Below are 21,530 nucleotides of genomic sequence, written 5' to 3'. Positions count from 1 at the left end.
ATGCTGCATTGGTTACAGAATCTGACTTTGAGGCAGAAAGACTCCAGTCCATGATCCTGAAGACCTGCTGGCAGTGAGAAGAGACAATACGGACCTGCACAGACTAATGGTCTGACTCTGTATAAGACAGCTGTGTTCTGTGTGTGTAGAGCATCCCTTTGCCTGCCCAGTGGCCTCTGATATGCCAGAGGGTTTAGAGCATCCTGGTCTAACCAGGCTGGTCTGGGCTAGGTCTGAAGCCTCCAGAGTAGCTTCCGCAAACCACTTTGGCATTTTGGTACAGTGGGATGTAACCTTTTATGCAGCAGAACCAAGCCTCCGTTCTTAGTGTGAAGCAGCTCTTCTGGGTAAAAAAAAGGAGCGTTGCTCACATCAGCCCCGGTTTTATTTTCCCCCTCCCCTGCACCGTCCAGAATTGACTATGCTTCATTGGCTACAGACTCCGGCTTTGACACGGACCACTGAAAGGACTGATGTCTCCCAACTTCATTGTTACCTGGGCTCGGAATAGAAATCTGCATAGCTCACAAATGCTGGAGGGTATTTACAGGTATTATGCATCCAACATCATTTCTCCACCAAGTTCTTCTGCAGCTCAGAATGCAAAATGAGATGATGTGAAAAGCATTCCTCCTAGAAACCGCCCGTGCTGAACGCATTTTACATTATGTAAATGCATTTAACACTAAAGCGCTCTAGGAGGCTTTTTCTTTTTTTGGCCTTCTCACCGTTAGCAGAAAAAGTCAAGTAAATAAAGATAAGGGGATAAAATATAAAACAGAGCACCTAACAGTGCAATCCCAATCACAGTTATGCCCTTCTAAATCCACTGAAGTCAGTGACTTTAGAAGGGTGTAGCCTAGAACTGCCCTTTATGAAAACCTTTGATGGGGGGGCAGGATTGGAAAGCTTCTGAGAATGCAGGTAGAGATGCTCCAGGATTGCATAACTTCTTTTCCAAAAGGGGGAGACGGGCTCTAGGGCCTCCTTGGGTTCGTTCATCATTCTATGGACCCTTAATATTTTTTGATATTTGCTTTTTGTCTAGGCCTTAGGCTAAAGTCAACTGAGAACTCTTGGAAGAATGCATCCCCCCCCCCCCCCCCCAGTTTTCTCCAATGATGCCTGTAACTGGAGAACATTTTTCCAAATGAGATGTGAGAAGTTCATTCATCTCTGACAGATGTTTGGTGAGCCATGTTGGACAAAAGCAATTTTCTGGGTTCTGATTCCTGGCTGACTCTGTTTCTGCTATTAAGTTTGTTCCTGTTCATCCTATGGATTCTGAGCCTTGGGCAAGATTCTGAAACAGAGGGCACCCTTCGCCTGGATCATACACCCCCACACCCCCCCCAAAATGATTTGCAAGGAAGAACTCTAACAGAACAAATATCCATTTTCCCCAAATCTAGGCCCAGATGAAGAATGAGGGGTAAAAAACCCTTGCTAACAAATGACTCCGCAATGAAACACATATGTTAAAATACCGTCTCCCTACCGTATCCCCCAAATGTACAACGACTTATCAGTATCACCTGAGTAACCAAAAGATATGCTTGACAATGGACTAAGGTAGATCCCACTTCCAAACATTGCACCATGGAGCTGAAACACAGAAACGAGAAGCAAAAAAAACTTGGAAGCTCTTCTCAACACCTGTTTGCTATGTTTTACAAAACAAGACCATACAGTAGGTACATTATCCTCGCTTGATGCAGAACTTTGAATTTATACAGCCTTCAAGAAGCCAAGAAATGTCACAGATAAAGTCTTCTCTGTGCCACGTTTTTCCTGAATGCCATGGAAACTGAGCAGAATATATCTATGTGACAGAGGCCATTCTGCCTGATGTTACTGATGATCTAGTGCTCCTTGCCTTCAGCTAGTAGCCCTCTGAAGATGCCAGAATGTGCATTGACATCAAATTTTGTTAGGCTTTAAGGTGCTACTGGACTCTTACATCTTGATCTATCTCACAGAGAGAGAGAGAAAATATAAGTGCCTCAAAGACTCCCACTCTGTTAATAATTTTAAAAACGGTCTAAAACAGAACCTCCCTCTTTAGTGGTCATTTGAGAATTGATTTTTAGGAACGCCGGAAGAGCCAGGTTGGATCAGACTGAAGGCCTGTCAAGTCCAGCATTCTGTTCACACAGCGATTGCCCAGCTGCCTCTATGAAGCCCACGAGCAGGATGACTGCAACAGCACCCTCCCGCCCATGCTTCCCAGCAACTGATGTAAGAAGGCACGCTGCCTCTTTTTTTCCCATTGTTGTTTTCCAATGGATATTAGTCACTATTTTGCTATTGTATTTTTCATCATTATGAGTCATCTTGGTCCTTAACCAGAGAGAGGTGCACTAGAAATGTCCTAAGTTAAAAAATGCATTTCCATAGAGGTGAAAAATAGTTTGGAAGAGGCACTTTTGAGAAGAAAAAACATGAAAAAGACAGGTGCCCTCTCGCCCAGAGTCCAGGATTGGTGGGGGAAATTGCTCACAGAACTGAACTGCCCTCACCATTCCAAAAATGGAGCTTAGCTCTGCTGCCCTCTCCATATCAGTGACAGGCACACCCCCACAGACACTCTGGATTAAAATAGATGTATTTCTTTTCTGGCTTAAAGGGGAAAGCCATGAGTCATGCTTGGAATGCTCATGCTGTCATCGGGACATTCCCCTTTAATGCAAGGGCTTGCTGCTCTCCACACAGGGGAAAATCCATGTATAGCAGCATCCACACTCACACCTAGAGGCAATGTGGTATGGTGGTTAGAATGACAGACTAAGATCTGGGAGACCCAGGTTCCAATCCCCCATTCTGCCACAGTAGTTTGCTGAGTGACCTTGGGCCCGTCACTCTCTCTCTCTCAGCCTAGTAGTATCTGCTGAAGGGCACTTTTGACTTTTGAAAGCTTATACCCCGAAAATCTTGTTGGTCTCTAAGGTGCTATTGGACTTGAAGCTAGCTCTCTCTGGCTCAGCCTAAACTACCTCATGGTGTTGTTGTGAGGTAAAATGGAGGAGGGGAAACAATGCTATGGGTTGCTTTGAGTCGCCATTGGGGAAATTATATAGTTGCAATTCCTTCCCTTTTGCTGTTGGTTTTGTAGATCTGTTTGTATTTTGCAGACAATATTGCTGGTAGACACACAAGGGAGAAGTACATGCGAAATGTGGATTTTTTTTTTAAGGCTGAAACACCAGGGATAACGGATTCAAAATCTTCTCTTGCTGCCCCTCCCCCTTGGCTCAGAAGGTGAGGCAACAGTACGGCAAAACACAAGGGACTCCTGATGTACTGCACTGTCCACCTTAGTGGAAATTATCTCATCCTTTGGGCCCGATGGCCAACACTGATTTGTGCTATTTTGAGGAGCAGGGGGCCAAGATGGTGAAATGGGGCTAGAAGAAACTGCACCGTCATTGCTCTGATTATACAACGATTGCTTCAAATTGTGGCTCAGGAGGCCCCCTGCTTACCCTCAGTGACTCATGCCCATAGCCTTCTAACGAAAGCCCAGTCTGTTTTTTATGTCATTACCTGCAGCCTTGTATTGGAAGCCACCACTAAGCCATTCCTCAGGATGGAGTGCCAGTTTTCAATGTGAGACCCACTTCAAAACAAGACACAACAGAGAGGGGACATTGGTACTGTTAGAAATGAAATTAAAAAAAACAACAGAGCCAGCAATTTCCTGTAAAACAACATGCTCCTTGCCCTGACCTGGATAGCCAGGCTAGTCTGGTCTTGCCAGTCTCAGAAGCTAAGCATGGTCAGACCTGTTTAGTAATTGGATGGGAGACCACTAAGAAAGTCCAAGGTTGCTACGCAGAGGTAGGCAATGGCATACCAACCTCTGAACATCTCTTGCCTTGAAAACCCTATGGGGTCGCCATGTTGGTGCGACTTGATGGCAAAAAAAGAGAAGCGCTCCTTATACGAAACCTCTTTCTTTCAGAATATGGACGTGGAAGGCTGCCCATTTTGTGCTTGGCCATGGAGACTGCAATGACAACTTCTGCTGAGCTTTGGCTCCTCTCTTTCAATACTCACTGAAATGCAAAGGTACTTCCATAGAGATTCTTAGCAGCTCTGAAATTGGATTCTTTGGCTGGTGGACTGCTGAGCAGAAGGAACTGATGGGGAGTGTGCATAAACTTCAATTGCTGGCAAAAAGGAGAGTAGCAGTGAGATAAGACAATAGGAATGAAAGAGTTCTTGTTAGTCGAGCACTCAAGAGCTGCCACACAACAGTAATTTTAAGGCTCTCCCACTAGCAACATTCATATTGGGAACTCTATGTTCTGTGTAAGGGAAACATGATGATATACAACTCATTTGATGTATCCCAAATGTTCTCCTCAAGCTGGAGGCAAGGATGGTTCCACTTGAGGCACTAATGTGGGTTCAAATGACCACCTATTGGTTAAAACTAAATTGCACCCCATATTCTAACTCCCTTATTCTTGTGGGTAACTACTATTCAAGCTGGCTCAGAACTGTCAAAGGAAAATTACAACAGTATGGCTTCTCCCCCTCAGCTTTGTTACATCTAGGCTTTCACAAAGTCAAAGAAATAATTGAGCAACAGATCTTGGACCTGGCCCCTCAATCCAATAGGACCTGTTTGCAGCAATACCCTTCTGCAACGCAGCATATTAAGAATTTTTTGCTGGCAGGCTATTTCACTGCTTATGAGATTCCTAAGGTTTGGAGAACTTTCACTTTGGCACGTCTCATAGCTCTCAGCTTTTCTTGAAGGCAGATATTTGCACATTCCTTATTCCCAACAGGTTTGCCCTTGTCAAATAGGAAAGGTCGAGACAGTTGATCACATATTATTACACTGTCCCTATTATAATGATATATGTCCCCAATATATTACGCCAATTTTTAAAAAATTATCCAGAAAGATCAGAGCAATTTGACACTTATCTCCTCCTTTCAGACTCCTCTAAAGTAGTTACTCACAGTGTAAGAACATTTTGTGAAATGTGTGCAAGAATTTTAGAATGCTGGATTGTAATGGCACATATGAGTCTCTTTTGTTGGTCTTGGTATTGTGCATAATAGTTTTTATTGTTTTTATTAATATTTTCCAAGCTGATCACATTGAAATAAGCTAAAGTGAAATCCTACATAGCACATGCTCTAAATTTTGGTATTTTTGCAAAGTAGCACATTTGGTGTCTCCGCAACAATTGAAAGAGGGAGGAAACCCATGCTGGACATTTACGTTGTGATAGTATACAACATTTGCTAGTCTCCCAGTTTGAAGTCTTCCTCTGAGCCATCCCGTATATCTAACTAAATGCGGAGCTTTAGAGTCCTGGATTGTGGAACAGGAAATCCGATGGGAAGTGGTACTATGTATTTACTTTGGTCAACAGGATGATGCGAAGGGGTAAGTGACATTATAAAACAGATTGACAAGGTAATTTGATAGTAACTTTTGGTCAGAGTTATATAGAAAAAGGTTCCCCAACAGGAAGCTTGTGAGCTACCAAGTAGCTTCCCAGCTGCTGTAGAATATTTTGTGCAGCCCCTAGAAGATCCAGGACAAGATTGCAAAAAGTTTCTCTCTAGGCTATTTTTTGGAAAAGCTTTTATTTCATAGGAGAGCCAGTTTAGTGTAGTGGTTAAGAGCGTGGTCTCTAATCTGGGAGAACCGGGTTTGATTCCCCACTCCTCCATATGCAACTGCTGGTGTGTCCTTGGGTCAGTCATAAATTCTTTCAGAGCTGTTCTCTCGGGGGCAGTTCTCAAGAGAGCTCTCTCAGCCCCACCTACCTCACAGGATGTCTGTTGTGGGGAGGGGGAAAGGAAAGGGATTGTAAGCCACTCTGAGACTCCTTCAGGTAGTGAAGGGCAGGGTATAAATCCAATCTCTTCTTTTTTTCTTCTTCTTGTATATCAGAAGTGTCGAACTCATTTGTTACGAGGACGGGATCTGACATAAGTGTCACTCTGTTGGGTCAGGCCATCTGTGCCATAAGACATAATGCCAGCTAATGGAGAAATAAACTGTATAAAGGACAGCAGCTGGTAAGCTCTGAGTTGTATCCTCACTGCAAGGCCCCATGGGCTGGGTGGGGGTTGCAAAGGAAAACCCATATAGGCAGACAGGAGAGCCAGACATTCCCATGCTGCTTGACTGCTGCAGACGAGGTTGTTCCACCATGCTGAAGCCACAATTGGAGTGGCTCCACCCACTCCCCTCCCCATACAGTTTCCTGTTCCCTCCCTTGCACCAGTTGCTCGTGGGTTGCATAAGCTCTGGATGGGCTGCTTCCAGCCCCCCGACCTTATGTTTGACACCCCTGTTCTAGATGACTTGGAGGCAGGGGTTGGTAGCCCATCCCAATTAGAAGGGACTGGACAAAGCCTCTGTCAATAACTGAGATGGAAGGTAACCACCTGGAGAACGTATTTCAGTGCCTTGCCCTAAGATGGATTTGGGTTTTTTTGTTTCACCTTTCAACTTTTTACTGATCAGCTCTATCTTCCATATTGCTTTTAAACTTTGCCCCTTTTTTGAAAAAGGATGACGGTAATAGCTAAACCCTCCCAGCTTAAATGCTCCAAACAGGGCAAAAACTGGCTAACTCATTTTGCTTGTTATTTTGGGTGGTTATTAATTGCAGTCTTATATTGAACAGGGTTACATTGCAGTGAAGGATTCCTGAGTTTTAAGAGTGAACAGTTTTTGTTTCAAGAGGTTAAAGAGTTTTTAAGTTAGATTGAGAGGTTCAGCAACAGAGAAGTTAGGGGGTTAACCTTGATGTCACAAGTCTTCCTTCATGCACAACACAGAATCTGTTATCTTGTTAAAGGGAATAAATAGTTAGGGACACCTAATAGTCATGTCTGGTTATTTCCAAATGAGTTTCCTCTCTTACTACAGGATTTAAAAGATCTACATTTTATCTATGTGCTCGAGTCTTAGAAGAGAAAGATTGTTAGCACACAATTGACCCTTTTTGAACTTGAATGAGTAAGTTGACGCTTCTGAGCTAACCGTCAGTAGTTTCTCAATTACAAACATGGAATTTCACCAATGACTCCAACTTATGGAACATATAATTCATTTGTTCTTTATTACAATCATTTGACCAATCACAAAACGTATCTTTCATGGGCCGCAAACACTGAACCTGAGGTGAAACAACTAGCAAAGAAAGCATGTTTCTCTGTTTAAAGTTCAAATTTGGCATGTACAAACCCTACAAATTGATACTTATAAAAGCCAAAGTTGCAAAATTTGTGCATGCAAGGTGATCTTTCTTTCTTTCTTTCTTTCTTTCTTTCTTTCTTTCTTTCTTTCTTTCTTTCTTTCTTTCTTTCTTTCTTTCTTTCTTTCTTTCCTTCCTTCCTTCCTTCCTTCCTTCCTTCCTTCCTTCCTTCCTTCCTTTCCTTCCTTTCCTTCCTTTCTTTCTTTCTTTCTTTCTCTCAACTCTCCTTCTAAATCAGTCCACTAATTGAATACAACTTTTAAAACTATGTCTTAAAACTATTTCTACTTTTAAAACTATCCCTTGGAAAGACAATGACAGGCCAGAATGTTGAAATCAGTTTTTGGAGGTGACTAAGGTCACCAGTGACATGAGCCTGTCAACAGAAAATGACATGTGTGGAGCCAGCAGCTCCGTTATACAGAAACAGCATAATATAATTGATTAACACATGTACATTTGATGCCTTCTCGTATGACTGCTTGAAGACACACACACACACATTCAAGATGTAAACAGAAATACCCTGGTGCAATTTACTAGTTCCCACATTTTCCCCCTGTTTCTTTAGGCACCACTAAAGGTTCCTTGGTCACACAATCAGTCAAGAGAAATAAATGTTGTTATGGTTTCCTGGCATTCATGTCCCCTTCAAGCTGGGTTATTAGATGATGACTGGAACACATTATACTCAAGGGCAGAGCCATAAATGTGGCTCAGAAAGAGAAGAGAGATCTTGCAAATCAGTTGCAAGATTTAGTTATCTATACCCATCAAAACAAACTGGATCCTACATACCTAAGTGAACACCTCTGCTATATTACATTGAGCTGTGTCATCAAAAGTCAATTGATTTCCCATCTGAAAAGTTATTCTGAAGCATATTAATGAGATGCAAAGTCAAAACAACTACAGACGGGATTTTGCAATACATTCATTTGGGGATGGATTCAAACCACCAGGCTTCTTCATGACTTCAGTAACCACATCAAAGCTGGGTCATATGAAGGCCTCGCCACAACATGGCTTTTCTAATGTTCCTCACTTGGAAGCAGTGATTGGAGAAAGGTTACTTTCATGTCACATGGAAGTGTCATGATAGAAAAAGTCATATCAGTGTTCATTATAGAAGAATCCATTGTTTTTAGGATAATATCACACTTACCCTGTTCACAGGTAGCTTCACAATATGTGATCTATTACTTGAAATAACCCTGGAACACATAAACAAACATATGAAACCAAACAGGAAAGTCACTGATGGTCACCATCACTCCATTCCCTTCAGCCCATATGACCAAACTACCCCACAATAAACCCTCTCTCATCCTAAGGTAGCTTGGTCATTGCTATCAGCTGGCCAAGAAGTAATGTGGATTTTATCCCACCTCCATCCTGCTCAATCCTCCTACTCATTACAGCCCCCTGTCCTACATGGCTTTTGCCCAAACAGGTCCTATGATTGTCAACATAACCTTTCCGGTGGTAAGAGAGAACACCCTCCTCCCTTTTTCACCACTAGAAAAGCTGCTTGGATCCATTACAGGGGCTCCTTGTCCATGCATCACAATGTAGAATTTATTCAAAGACTGACCCAGTGATCAGGAAGCCTCTCTCACTCTCAAACTAATGAAGGACACCATTTATTTATTTTTCACATTTGTATCCCGCCCGTCCAGTGAGTGGGCTCAGGGCGAGTCACATCATCCATCCATAGGGTTCACTAGTGCTCTTTAACTCCCAATCCTGGGTGTGAACGACAACACTCTGTCCATATTGTATAACAGGAGGTCCACACATGCTATACCTATGTCCATTCAGTGGCCCTGCCAGTTCACATGTAAGCAACTTGCCTCTGTGGAGTGGAGCTGCTGGATTAGTATATAAGAAGTATATATTGGCTTCCCAGTACAACAAATGGTTTCCCAATGCACCCTCATAGGAGGAAGGGAATGGAAGAGTTAGAGGACTCCACTGAATGTCACAGGAGTCTCACAGTTCTTCATGTTAATCAACAGTGTGAATCAGTTAACAATGAATCATAACTCTGCAGTTTTTACTACAAGCATTCTTAAGCAGCTGGCATATTATCTAAGAAGTCCTTACCACTGCAGAAGAGGATGAGCAAGGGGGTCTTGTTTGTCCATCTGCTTTTTAATTTCTAAATAAGGTGCCTGGGAAATGACAACAGTGATTAACTATAGTACTATTATCAGTCAAGAGATGTTCTGCAATCTAACTGAAGCTGGTTTGGACCCTCCCACTCCTGACACATTGCAACAGGTTCTACCAAAAATGTCATCTTAGGCAGAATTCTCCTGCAGCTCAAAAAACAACCACCTTTGGGCAGATTTCTGTATAGTGACCAGTTTTATAAATACGCCAAGAAGTACTGATTGCAACTTGCCAAGCCCTTGCCATGTATGCAGCATTTAGGATACCCATTTCCTCCCAGGAAGCAAGGAAAAAGGATGAAGGTGGCTTTGCTTCAAAAACCATCTGATATTCAACAGCCAAGGGCTAGCTGCGCTGCAGACTAGCAAATACACACAATGGGGCCAGCTATAAATACAATGTAGGGTTCTATGAACCCAGGAAACCCTAATCTGAGGGCAAAACTCCACATTCTACCTTAATCTTTTGTTTTTAATGTGTGGCTACTACTTCTGTAGAAATCAGGGTCAGGACAGTTTGATTTGCAGGAGAGAAAACTTGGGCATCCCAGTTTCCCATTGCAACTCTCCACTGCTAGCTGCTTTGGCACTAAGGTTTTCAGGTCCTTCCTGGAAACTGGTGGGGGCTGGGGGTGACTTATTAGGAACAGCAGGGAGCCCCATCCGATGTACAGCAAAGTGTCCACGTCACTGCCCACATGACCCGGAAGTGACATCATCATATCTGGGATGTCGGGGTGAAGCTTTGGTATTTGGGCAAAAACTCTATGGTAAATTTGGCTTCTATGATAGATTTTTTTGCCTAAATACCAGAGCATTGCCCCGATGTCCCAGATGTGATGATGTCACTTCCGGGTCATGTGGGCAGTGATGTAGACATGCTACTCATGTCAGATGGATCTCCCTCTTTTTCAGGGTAAGTTTCCCCCCGACAGCAGCTGATTGGCAGCAAGGAGGTGGGGACTGGCAGAGGGGGACTGCTGCCTCCACCCAGGGGTCTGGCAACCTTATTTGCCACCCAGCCCAAGATCCACATCGACGTTTGCAAAGGAACCTAAGAGCTCCTTCCCCTCCGACGAGCTCAGCCACGCCCCCAACATCGGCAACGTGGCTGCGTCACCTCCGGTGACCTCTGGTGACCTCCGGTGACGCAGCTTGGGGGGTGGGGTTCCCCCCGGCCCGGAATTCCCCTGCGGCGGAAATCGGGCCGCGGGGGGTTCCCCGCCCCCCGGCCCGATTTGGCAACCCTACTCCTTCACCACAAACAACACTGTCCATCCAGATCTGTGCTGAGAAACAGCAGCTGGGCTTTAAAAAAAATGTGTAGTTTCATTCTGTTTGATCTTTCACAAGGCCCGAAGACTCTTTAAGGTTTGTAAACTTCAATTCTATTTTGGAAACACACATCAACTAACTAAACAGTGGGCTAAATCTTTCCAAACAGTGGCAAAAGGTATAATTGTTTGGCGGGGGAAGATAATTTAGCAATAGAAAAGAGTTCAAGCAGAAATAGAGCCACATTCTAGAATCAGAACATAATCCTGGTATTCAACTGAATTTTGAGTTCCTTGTGAAAAAATCTTATATAAATAGGATTCTTTCATGACAGGCTCCCGACATACAAAACTTTCAGACCACCAGAAGAAGAAAGGCCCAAATTAAGTGTACCGTGTACCCCAAACCAACATTTCACTCGATCAGCTGTTTTGTTACTACGCACCTCAAAAGGGCATATAAAAATTCTGCTTCAACTGATTATCCAGAAGACTTAGTGACATAAAACCCACAAAGTTCTTCTCTCATTTCACTTAAGTGAACCAGGTTATAGTCATACAGAAGCCATTAGTGAAAAGAAATCTTGGAAAGTATTAAACAAACATCAATGGGTCTCTGCCTACAGTTAATACAACCCAATTAATTAGAACCCTGAGTATTTTGGCAATGTCTGTTTGGATAGTTGGGCTCAATATCAAAGGACTGCAATAAGGAAAGAGGAACCCCTACTGTGTATGATGATGTCCTGCCCTGTGGTAGCCCTAATAGGGCATGAAGTGAAAAAGCAGGTGAACTTTATCTGCCTTGGTAACCCCTGTAAGGGCAGAAAGGCAGGATAAACTTTTTGCAAAAAAATAAATGAAATGATGATTTTACGAGGGGCAGCAATCCAAAAGATTAGTCCTTAAGTGTTGGAAATCCAGTTCTACACTGTGGAAAGAAAGGATGTTGGACTTAACAATAAAACAATGTATAGCATTTTCCAAAAGAGATCTGCACAAGAAACATGAGGACATTTGGCTTGATGTTTTGCAGCCATATGGCTTAGATTGATACGTATTTTTATCCCCACCCCTTCCTTTTTAAATTGTGGATTGGAAAACTTGTAAATTTATGTTGTTTACTTTTAATATTTTTTTAAAGAAGCCATCACCATGCCGATGGTCACAAAATCAATGGTTCCTTTTCAAGAAGAAGTAGGTTTGGCTGTGAGTGGTTATTTATTTTTAGTAAATAAAAAGTATGCACCAGTAAACTGATCAGTGTTCCATGCCACAGATACTGGAAACAATCTACCCCATTCTACTCCTGCCACCCCCTACCTCCCCCCTCCAGGAAATAAAGAGCTCTGCTTATTTTAAGTGGGACCATTCAAGCTTTATGTGCCCGTCTTCTGGTTCATTGATTTTATGTTGCTATTTGCCACACTGAGTAAGTCTGATGGGATTTCACTGCAGATCTCTATTTAAAAACGCAATCAAAAACACAACTGTACAAACAGTACAATGAAAATCGTAAAAATGTGCACCTTGCTAACCATTAAGGAGCAAAATGAGTTTTTATGCCTACCTGTGTCATTTCTCTTATAGAAGTAATACTATCCAGTGCTTTCATGACTCGGTCATAATTCTTCTTCTACAATGAAACAAATGAAAAGATTTTTGTCCCCCAAATGCTATACTTTGTAACAGTTTACCCATTAAGTCCAGAAGTCCTCACACAATGTCTTCATTATGTGTGTATAAGACTCATAATAATGTTCCACTACAACATGTTACGCATCTGCAAACTCATCTATCTCCTCATCCACTAGGCTGGCATTGACAAGCAAGGTATAGCTGCTGTGCGGAAATGGATGGTGATAATAATAGTCTAGATCCCACAGTAGTTTCCACTGACAAAGGAATTTCTGACACTGAAATAGGACTTTCTCACCTCCCTGGAGGACAGGGAATAGAATTGGGTAAGGTCTGAAGTGGCAATGGGAATTGGAGAAAACTGCTCTAGACTTTCATTAGCAGAAATTTATTGCAGAACTCAACCAACTATGTTTAGGGAATTTGAAGCTTACTGCTTAGGAAAGAGCCTCCAAATGTTTTTTTCTTTCCAGGAACTGTACATGGTAATAGCACTGTTTTCTCCTTCTTTAGGAAGCTATAAGTGTCATTGTGACAACCACTATTACACTAATCCCTACCTTTGTTTCAAACCCATTTGTATGCTAGCAACCAAAATACTTTACAGTAAAGAAACTTCCATGTTTAACAGAGGTATTGTGCAGTCCTAACAGAATAATACCATTCTAAGTCCTCCTACAAAAATGGGCTTAGAAAGCTGCAATTCTGCTTTGCATGGCCCAGTTAGAAACAAAGAGTGAAGAATGAGCACAGCTGCTCTGTACATATTCCCTTTTTTTTTGTGGGCATTTATCTAGCTATATATTAGCAACAACTTGCAAGACTAGATCTGTAACAGAAACAGGTTTGGGGAGGGGTGATAGCTCAGTGGCAGGACAAACCCTTTCCTTGTATAAGGACACCAATTCTGTTTATTGCATGATTGATTTAAAGGGTTGACCAGGACTGACCAAGACTTCAGTTGAAGATCATGAATAGCTTTTGCTGCCACTCAGAATACTTGAGAGACTAATGATCTGACTTTGCATAAATGGTGCTATTTATACCCTTAAAAATATTAAGAGTTAGGCTCTGATTGTGTGTGGCTATACAGTGTTTTAGGTTGTCTTAAACTGGGTCCTAGTTCATACATATAAAAGCTCTAATCCACAGTACTTGCAAGACTAATTAGAACGGATGGCGTGTAGGGTGCATTATTATGTTGACTACAACCAAAAAAACCCCTACTTTAAAAAAAAAATCAGATGAACACTAAAGCAGATCATGGTGAACACTTACCCTGGGATTAAAGGCCAGCATCTGAGAGTCATTCGGATCAACGACAGAAGGATATGGCTCAAAAATGACAACTTTCCTAGGTGATTCTAATGCAGAGCGACACATGGAGACCAACAAGTCTACAACCTATAAAATAAAATACACAAACGTGAGTAAATTATTTTGCAAGAAACAAAATCATTGATGTTCATCACTGATTCTTTGCCAGTGGGTCCCAGATGCATACCAGGGGTCTTGTACTGGGAGTCCGGCTGCAGGGCGCGGAGCCCTGTGCCGCCATGGAAGCTTGGCTAAAGAAGGAGGTGCCAGCCTTCTGAACTGTACCATCACCCTAACAGATGGCTAGATGGCAATCCTGTATCACAGCGAGAGCCAGGTGACATAAGGAGCCAAAGGGGTTCCATGTGTTCTGTGAAACTGCTACTGAGTCTGGCCCAGCTCCTCATGCTGAGTTCCTGGGCCCCCTGAAAATGAATGGGCTGCTTTTGGACTCCTTGTCACTTCTTGCCTCTGAACCAACAGCTAAGACAGTACCGGTACCATCCTAAGTAGAGTTACCCCCTTCTAAGTTCATGAAAGTCTATGGGTTTAGAAGGCTGCAGCTCTGGTTAATCTATCTAATGGGTTGTATCTAGATTAAACTTCCCATCAGTGGAATCGAACTTTCCCCTTTCCAATTCAGTGTGCTGATCTTCACTGCTCCTAGAGGAAAAGGGAATCCTGAGGAACAATATGATGGAGTTTGTCGTGGGAAGGGGGAATTGGTGGAAACTGCAAATTTAATTGGTATCCAAACCTAATATGTTGATACTCACAACACAGACATACTCTCCTAATTCCTTCATATATAAAGCCATACATTTAATTATATAAAAATAGCAAAAAAAAGCCTTCCTTTTTTAGGGATGAGACCAGCTGGGGGAGGGAATGTTCTGTACCCTTCTTTTCATTATTTCTCCCTCCCCCCAAATACATTCAGGCAGTCTACCCACTTCCAACATAAGTCACCCAGACAGGCTTTCCCCATTATTGTTTGGCAGATAGTGTTGTGGCATCCCAGACTCTCAGCTGGCAGATGCACAGAGCAGCTGCGTTGGCACCATTTTATTTCAATTTTTTTTTCAACTTAGTCCCCCTTTTCTAAATCAGGTTATTGCATGGAAGACTGGCTCCATGGCAGGGTTGTTGAAGAGTGAAGCTGATGGCCGTTTAAGAACCACACTCTGCATTAGTGTCAGTTGCTCTTAGTGACATAGTCATGTAGCTCAAGTCTTATTGCTTACCTGACAACCTTATTGCCTCTCCCCACCCAGAAAATGGTGCCAGTGCAGCAACCAATTAGGGTTGTGAACACTAGGCTATTTGCATAAAGAGTAGAGACTGGGGAAGGTTTGGGGTACATTTTTGTACCAAAATTAATCAAACATTAGGCTCACCTAACATTCTTGAATTTGCCCTTTTATTGGGTTATTAGTATTGTGAAACTTTATCTGTAAATGGTTCATCAAGAGTGTTTGTAAACTTATTTCGAAACCTTAATTAGAAAATGGCTGACACTCATAAGAATTTGTTAGAAATTTTCAGAAGATGACTTTTTTAAAATACCTATTTTTTCACTTATTTGCATGCTAAAAGGGTTTTTTTTAACTAATTGCACATAGAAAGCACTGCTTGCCAAGGAGTACAGATAATACTCTGAAATTCAAAACTGCAAACATATTCTTATTTAATAACATGGCTTGAAATTCAAGTAGAATTTTCATAGTCCTTCCATCTTTCTGATAACAGTTTTTCAATTTAAAATGTTTCACTCCAGGAAGTAAAAAATATAAGATGGATTTTGATTAACATGTCCCTCCGGTCTGCCTACAATCCCAGATGGACTCTGATTCATGCCAGTAAAACTTCTAAAAGCTTTACGCTCAGATTGCTAGAGAAATTTTTTAAAATGTATTTTTGAGAAGAGAAATTAAAAGTGAGAAGCATCACAGAACAGAAACAGATCTAGGCTGCTTTCTTTTTCTTTCTCTGCTCACTTGGCATGAATGGATAATCTACTTGCCAGTGATCCACAGGATAGAATGTGAAACTTCTTGCTACAAAACATGAATTTAAATCTCTGTTACGCCAAGAAACTGCTGGGAGGTTCTAGATAAATCCAGTTTTCTAAGGTGACCCGGAAGCTTGAGCCAACTCACCCAAAAGAATCCTAGAACAGACCTTGCCAAAGTAATTAAGTCTGAATTAGCATAGGACCGGTGGTGCTTGCAACTGAAGCTTAGCAAGAGATTGACTGCAAAGAGAAATTGAAAGCACAGACTACCTGTGATGGAGGCAGATATGTACTTTCAAATGTGGGTCTTCCCGATCGCGTCTAAACTGATGGTGGAGATCGGTCCATGTCAACCAATCGTTATTAGGTATGACAACTGGGGACCTGCAAGGACTTCCCTCCCCTGAAAGCCCCCATACCTTTCCACCTTTTCCTGTTTCCTTCTCTCCTTACCCACCACCTAAAATACATTCCTCTGCTCCTGTGTCTTAAGCTTTCCCTCTTTCTTTCCCCCTAGGAGCTTGAATCTAGGGAAACAATGGCTCAGTTGTGCAATGCTCACTGCCAGACCAAGTCCAGTTCTGTGGTACTCACCAGGCCAGGTGAACAATGGACAACCATTGTTATAGGACAACCATGAGGGAGGAAATGTGATTCAGTAGTAATTTACTTTGCATACAGATGGCTCCAGGTTTAATCCTTGCATAAGGTAGCAGCTAATGTAAGAGATGTCTGCCAGAGACCCTTGAGAGCTGCTGCTGGCCAAAGCAGAGAATACTGACCTTGACAGACCACTGGATCTAACTCAGTACATGGGTGGACAGGGGACTTAAAATGTCTCAGGAGCAAATCAGGCTGAGTGGCCCTTGTGATGGTACAAGCCACTGCCGCTGGGTCTGCTCAGCTCAGACCTGGCCAGTGGGACTAGTGATGGGTGTCAAGTCAATTGGCTGGTATCTTTGGTCAGGTCTGAGTGGCCTCTGCAGTGCTGGACAACTGGTGCTTGGCTTTGATTGCTCTTGGCTGCCAGTGGCCCTCCAGGGAAATAGCGCACAGGGAATCTTCCCCTGTCAATTAAATGGCCAGTCTGTATCTGACTCATTGTTAAGTCAGTTTCAAGTGTTTCATGTGGATTCAGGATGAGCTTTTGTATGGAACTAACATTGCCACTAGATGAGTGAGCCACACATTTGTGTTTGGCGATTAAGCAAGCCCTGGTATTTTTGTTGGTCAGAGGGAAAAGTTCAAAGGATATCAATATTAATCCACACCTTCATGGGAATTACTGTTACTAGACTGGAGCTGATGTGTACTTTCTTGTAAAGTTCTTGGGAAGAAAATGAAATAAAATCTTGGATTTAAGCATTTCTTGGTTGAAATCTGAGCACTTCTGTAAATGCTCAAACCATAGTTACATCTCTGTGTTCGGTATTCCTTAGACAAATTAACATGTCATACAACGGCATGGTAATATGTTGGTAATAAGCGAGCAGAGAATGCAAACATCACCCACATTTATATACATATGTACGTAGTACACATTACCTGAGCCCCTGTTGCAATTTCATCCGCAGCCTCATTCATCACTCCTAGAGTTTGGAAAGCAAACACACACAGCTCCCGCTCACACACCGTAGGCTAAAACACAGAAGGAGGTGGGGGAGAAAAGACAGTGTGTGAGTTGCATTGACAACACTTACATCCCACCAGCAAAACACCTGACATTGTTATATCAAGGTACATCTACTACACAGACTCTCCCATGTATGTGTAAAGCATCAGAGTCATCGTGTGATGGAGACCTTTGTCCTTCAGCTTCAGGATGGTCATAGATAAAATGAATAATTGTCCAAACCATTTGGAGAAAGCAATTATATCCACAGGCTCATTCCAAAGTTCAGCCCTATCACATTCCCAATGGCATTGTTGGAAGAAAAACAGGGGGCAAACATCTCCCCAGATATGCAGCTTTCCTCCTCCAATGGTGCCTCCTCCTTTTCCTTTCCCCTAAAATGTGCCTGGCAGCCATGGAAATGAGGCCTGGCATCCTGGAAAACATAGCTGCTTGTCAAGGCTCCTGACACCCTAATTTTCAAAAGTCCTAGTTGCTACAGCGTCCAGAGTTTCTGGTCCTTGGGACATTGCTATGGCAGCACTATGGGACATAACAGAGCCCCCCCCCAAGCCTTTCCTCCTGCCACTGACCCCAAGTGAGATTTCGTGGGAGCAGCTGAGAAGGCCGTAGAGAGGTGTGTGCTTGAGAAGGCCACAGAGAGAATGTGTGCTTTTCAAACACTGAAATGCAGAGGGACTCAATTTGGTTTAGGCCCCATTACAAATGTTATTCTTAGCCTCCACAATCCAAAATTTGACAGCCAGTTTGGTGTAGTGGTTAAGAGTGGCAGACTCTAATCTGGAGAACCGGGTTTGATTCCCCACTCCTCCACATGAAGCCAGCTGAGTGACCTTGGGTCAGTCACAGTTCTCTCAGAGCTGTTCTCTCAAGAGCAGTTCTCCCAGAGCTCTCTCAGCCCCACCTACCTCACCGGGTGTCTGTTGTGGGGAGAGGGAGGAAAGGAGATCATAAACTGCTCTGAGGTTCTGAGTGAAGGGCAGGGTATAAATCCAACTCTTCTTCATCATCATTAACAAGGAGATATACTATAGAGGCATCGCCATAGGAACCACAGTCAGCAAGGGCCAGGTAGTCCAGCAACAGACTGGAGAGCATGGCTTTTCCTCCTCACTGCAAAAAGAGTTCATTCCCAAGACGCAGTGCTCTATTTTTCTCCAAAGAAGTGAACAGAAGTCATTCAGTTACATGGAAGAAGCTTACCTTCTAGCCTGATCTGACTTGTACGTTTTCCAGCAAGCTGCATTTTATGAGCCCTTTCCTGAAACTTGTCGGACTCCGCAGGAGTCAGATAAGACTAGAAGAACAGTTTCTCTCACGTAATTCTTGCATATTCGGGATTCATGGTTTCCTTCATTCACATCACTTTTATGTATGCACGGGACATGGATACCCATCTGAGTTGCCAGTGCTCGGCCGTGCGTAAAATACTGCTTTATCCTGAGCAGAACATTATGCCAGAAACCACTGAATGTGCTACCACTGCATTGGTTTTTTAATGCCTTTTGCTGTCACGAGGGTAGCCAAGGAATCCATCTTACTCTGCTCTAAGAGTCAGACGCTCAGCAGAAATTAAAAGAAAACCGAACAAAAATTGCACCGAACAGCACAAGAAATATATATATATATATATGAGGAATCGGCTGGAGGAAATTGCCTCGCCAGGGCTGCATCAACCACTCTCCTCGGCTTCTTTTAAAAGCGTCCAGCAGTTTCTTTTTTTGCGGGATTTATTCTTTAACTCGATGGCTGCACGATGGCTACAACCCTGAAATATTTTCACAGAGATTGCTTTAGAAGAGCCATCATCTTTCAAGTCCGATACAGCATTACACCTTTGATTTATCTCATCTGCTATGTTACATCGAATTAGGCAGCAGATGAAGCTTAACACTATCCAATTCACTGTACCATGGCGCACTAGACAAAAAAAAAAATGTTTATTGCCTCCGTGGTCGCTGCTGTGTTCACACACTTCCGGTGACAACCTGCACTAAAGGCCTCAAAATTAGTTACTGCAGTTCTGACCCCTGTGCTCCTGTGGGCTCAGCTCTGAGGCCCTCACCTTGCAAGTAAAGGAACCTCTGCGTGGCTAACAACACTTGGAGGCAGAAAAATTATGAGGCCAGGAAGAAGAAGGAGAATTTAGCAGGCTGGATGTCGGCTGCTTTTGCACTAACTGTGCTTGATTATTTTTAAACGGCCTTCAGTCTGGAGAAGAGGAGGCTGGGGGGGGCATGATTGCTCTCTTTAAGTGTTTGAAGGGCGTAGAGGAGGGCAGGGAGCTGTTCCTGTTGGCTCACAATAATGGGTTTAAAATAAGGGTGGGGAGATACTGGCTGAATCTTAGGAAAAACTTTTTGACAGTCAGAGTTGTGCAACAGTGGAATCAGCTGCCTAGGGAGGTGGTGAGCTCCCCCTCCCTGGCAGTCTTTAAGCAGCAGCTGGACAAACACTCCTCAGGGATGCTCTGGGCCAGGGGTGGCCAAACTTGCTCAGCTTAAGAGCCACACAGAACAAACGTCAGACGAGCCGCAACATGAACAAATATTACATGTCTTTATTTTAAAATATGCAAATTTGCTTTTTGTTAACATTAAATGAGACTGCCAAAAATAAAAGGGGCAAAACCAGATATTGTTAATGATATTTATCTGTCCGATTATATTTATTTGTTTGCTAATTATATTTATTTGTCTAAGAGAGAGAAAGAGAGAGAGGTGGAAAGAAAGAATGAAAGAGGTGGAGAGAAAGAGAGTAACAAAGAAAGCAAACAGATGGCAGGGAGGGGGAAGGAGGGAAGAGAGGGAGGGAGGGAGCCAAAGTATGCCTCCCCTTCGCTTCATCAGCTGCCCTGCCGGGAACCGCACAATATGTGTGAAAGAGCCACATGTGGCTCCCGAGCTGCAGTTTGGCCACCCCTGCTCTAGGCTGATTCTGCATTGGGGAGGTTGGACTAGATGGCCTGCATGACCCCTTCCAACTCTGAGATTCTGTAGTTCTATAATTCTAGCTTGAGGTCCTCTCCAGCTGTGACCTGGTACAGGCAATCAAGGAGAGGATGTTCAGTTGGATCTGTAAGGTTTTGGTGCTCGCACTAAAACTGCAAAGCCACATCTTGGTGGTACTTCCAATCTGCTGATCCATGTTGGCAGATCGATATTCAGATCTAATATGTAACACATAGTGCCTTTAACCAACTTTGATTGAAGCCTGGCTGAAACCCTTCCCTGAGAAGAAGAATAAACTACCTGTGCATAGACTAATGTTCACTAGGATGGATGGCTTTAAAAGGGGATTACGCAGATTCATGGAAGGTAGGTCCATCAGTGACTATTAACCATGGTGACTAAAGAGAACTTTGTGTCCAGAGGCAGAAAACATCTGTTTCAATTCATTCCTGAGCTTCATTTAAAAGGGTGGGCATTTTTAACTGAATTTTATTGTTTGGTTTTGTATTTTTTTCCCTTTCTTTTTTTGCTTTCAAGCAAGGGAACCTTTACCTTGTATTTTTTAAACCTCCCTGAGAACTTCTGCAGAGAGTGAGATTCACAAAATAGATAAAATAAACAAATAAGTAGCCCAACTGCCAGATTTGAGGGTGTCGATTATTTAATTTAAGGACAGACAAAATGAAACACTTCCTTATACAATGGGTGATCAAAATGTGGAATGGGAGCCCTGACCTGGATAGCTCAGGCAAACCCGATCTCGTCAGACTTCGGAAGCTAAGCAGGGCTGATGCTGGCAAGTACTTGGAAGGGAGACCTGCAAGGAATACCAGGGCTATCAAGCCACCTCTCTGAAACATCCAAACCCCACTAGGGGTCACCAGAAGTCACCATGACTTCCAGGCATTGCAAGCACATACACCAGGGGTGGCCAAACTTGCTTAACATAAGAGCCACACAGAATAAATGTCAGATGTTTGAGAGCCGCAAGGCATGAACAAATATTACATGTTTTTACTGGGGAATATGCAGATTTGCTTTTTATTAACATTAAATGAGACTGCCAAAAACAATAACAAAAGTGGTAAAAGCAGATATTGATAATGATATTTATTTGCCCAAAGATAATTTGTTTGTGAATGATATTTAGCTTCTCCAGCTGCCCTGCCAGCAGCCGCACAATATGTGCCGAGCGGCCCACAAGCCACAGTTTGGTCACCCCTGACCCCCACACACACACAACCCCTAGGGTTGCCAGGTCCGATTGTCCTGCCAGCGGGGGGTGGGTGGGTGG

General features: G+C 43.1%; 1 protein-coding gene across 1 annotated transcript in view; it reads right to left on the bottom strand.

Moving 5' to 3' along the window:
- The window catches only part of PARP8 (poly(ADP-ribose) polymerase family member 8), a 203,965-nt gene that overhangs the window by 6,894 nt on the left and 175,541 nt on the right, over positions 1 to 21,530 (bottom strand). The window contains exons 15-22 of the mRNA XM_015424722.1: positions 17,198 to 17,290; positions 13,600 to 13,725; positions 12,254 to 12,319; positions 9,342 to 9,409; positions 8,401 to 8,449; positions 4,057 to 4,169; positions 3,544 to 3,616; positions 1,536 to 1,605 (exon numbers count right to left, since the gene is read on the bottom strand). Coding sequence (XP_015280208.1) covers positions 1,536 to 1,605; positions 3,544 to 3,616; positions 4,057 to 4,169; positions 8,401 to 8,449; positions 9,342 to 9,409; positions 12,254 to 12,319; positions 13,600 to 13,725; positions 17,198 to 17,290 — 658 coding nt within the window. The remainder of the gene's footprint in view (positions 1 to 1,535; positions 1,606 to 3,543; positions 3,617 to 4,056; positions 4,170 to 8,400; positions 8,450 to 9,341; positions 9,410 to 12,253; positions 12,320 to 13,599; positions 13,726 to 17,197; positions 17,291 to 21,530) is intronic.

Source organism: Gekko japonicus, unplaced genomic scaffold, assembly GCF_001447785.1.
Source record: "Gekko japonicus isolate JY-2015 unplaced genomic scaffold, Gekko_japonicus_V1.1 scaffold749, whole genome shotgun sequence".
Lineage (NCBI taxonomy): Eukaryota > Metazoa > Chordata > Lepidosauria > Squamata > Gekkonidae > Gekko > Gekko japonicus.
The sequence above is the reverse complement of the archived record's forward strand: the minus strand, read 5'-3'. Positions and strand labels throughout refer to the sequence as shown.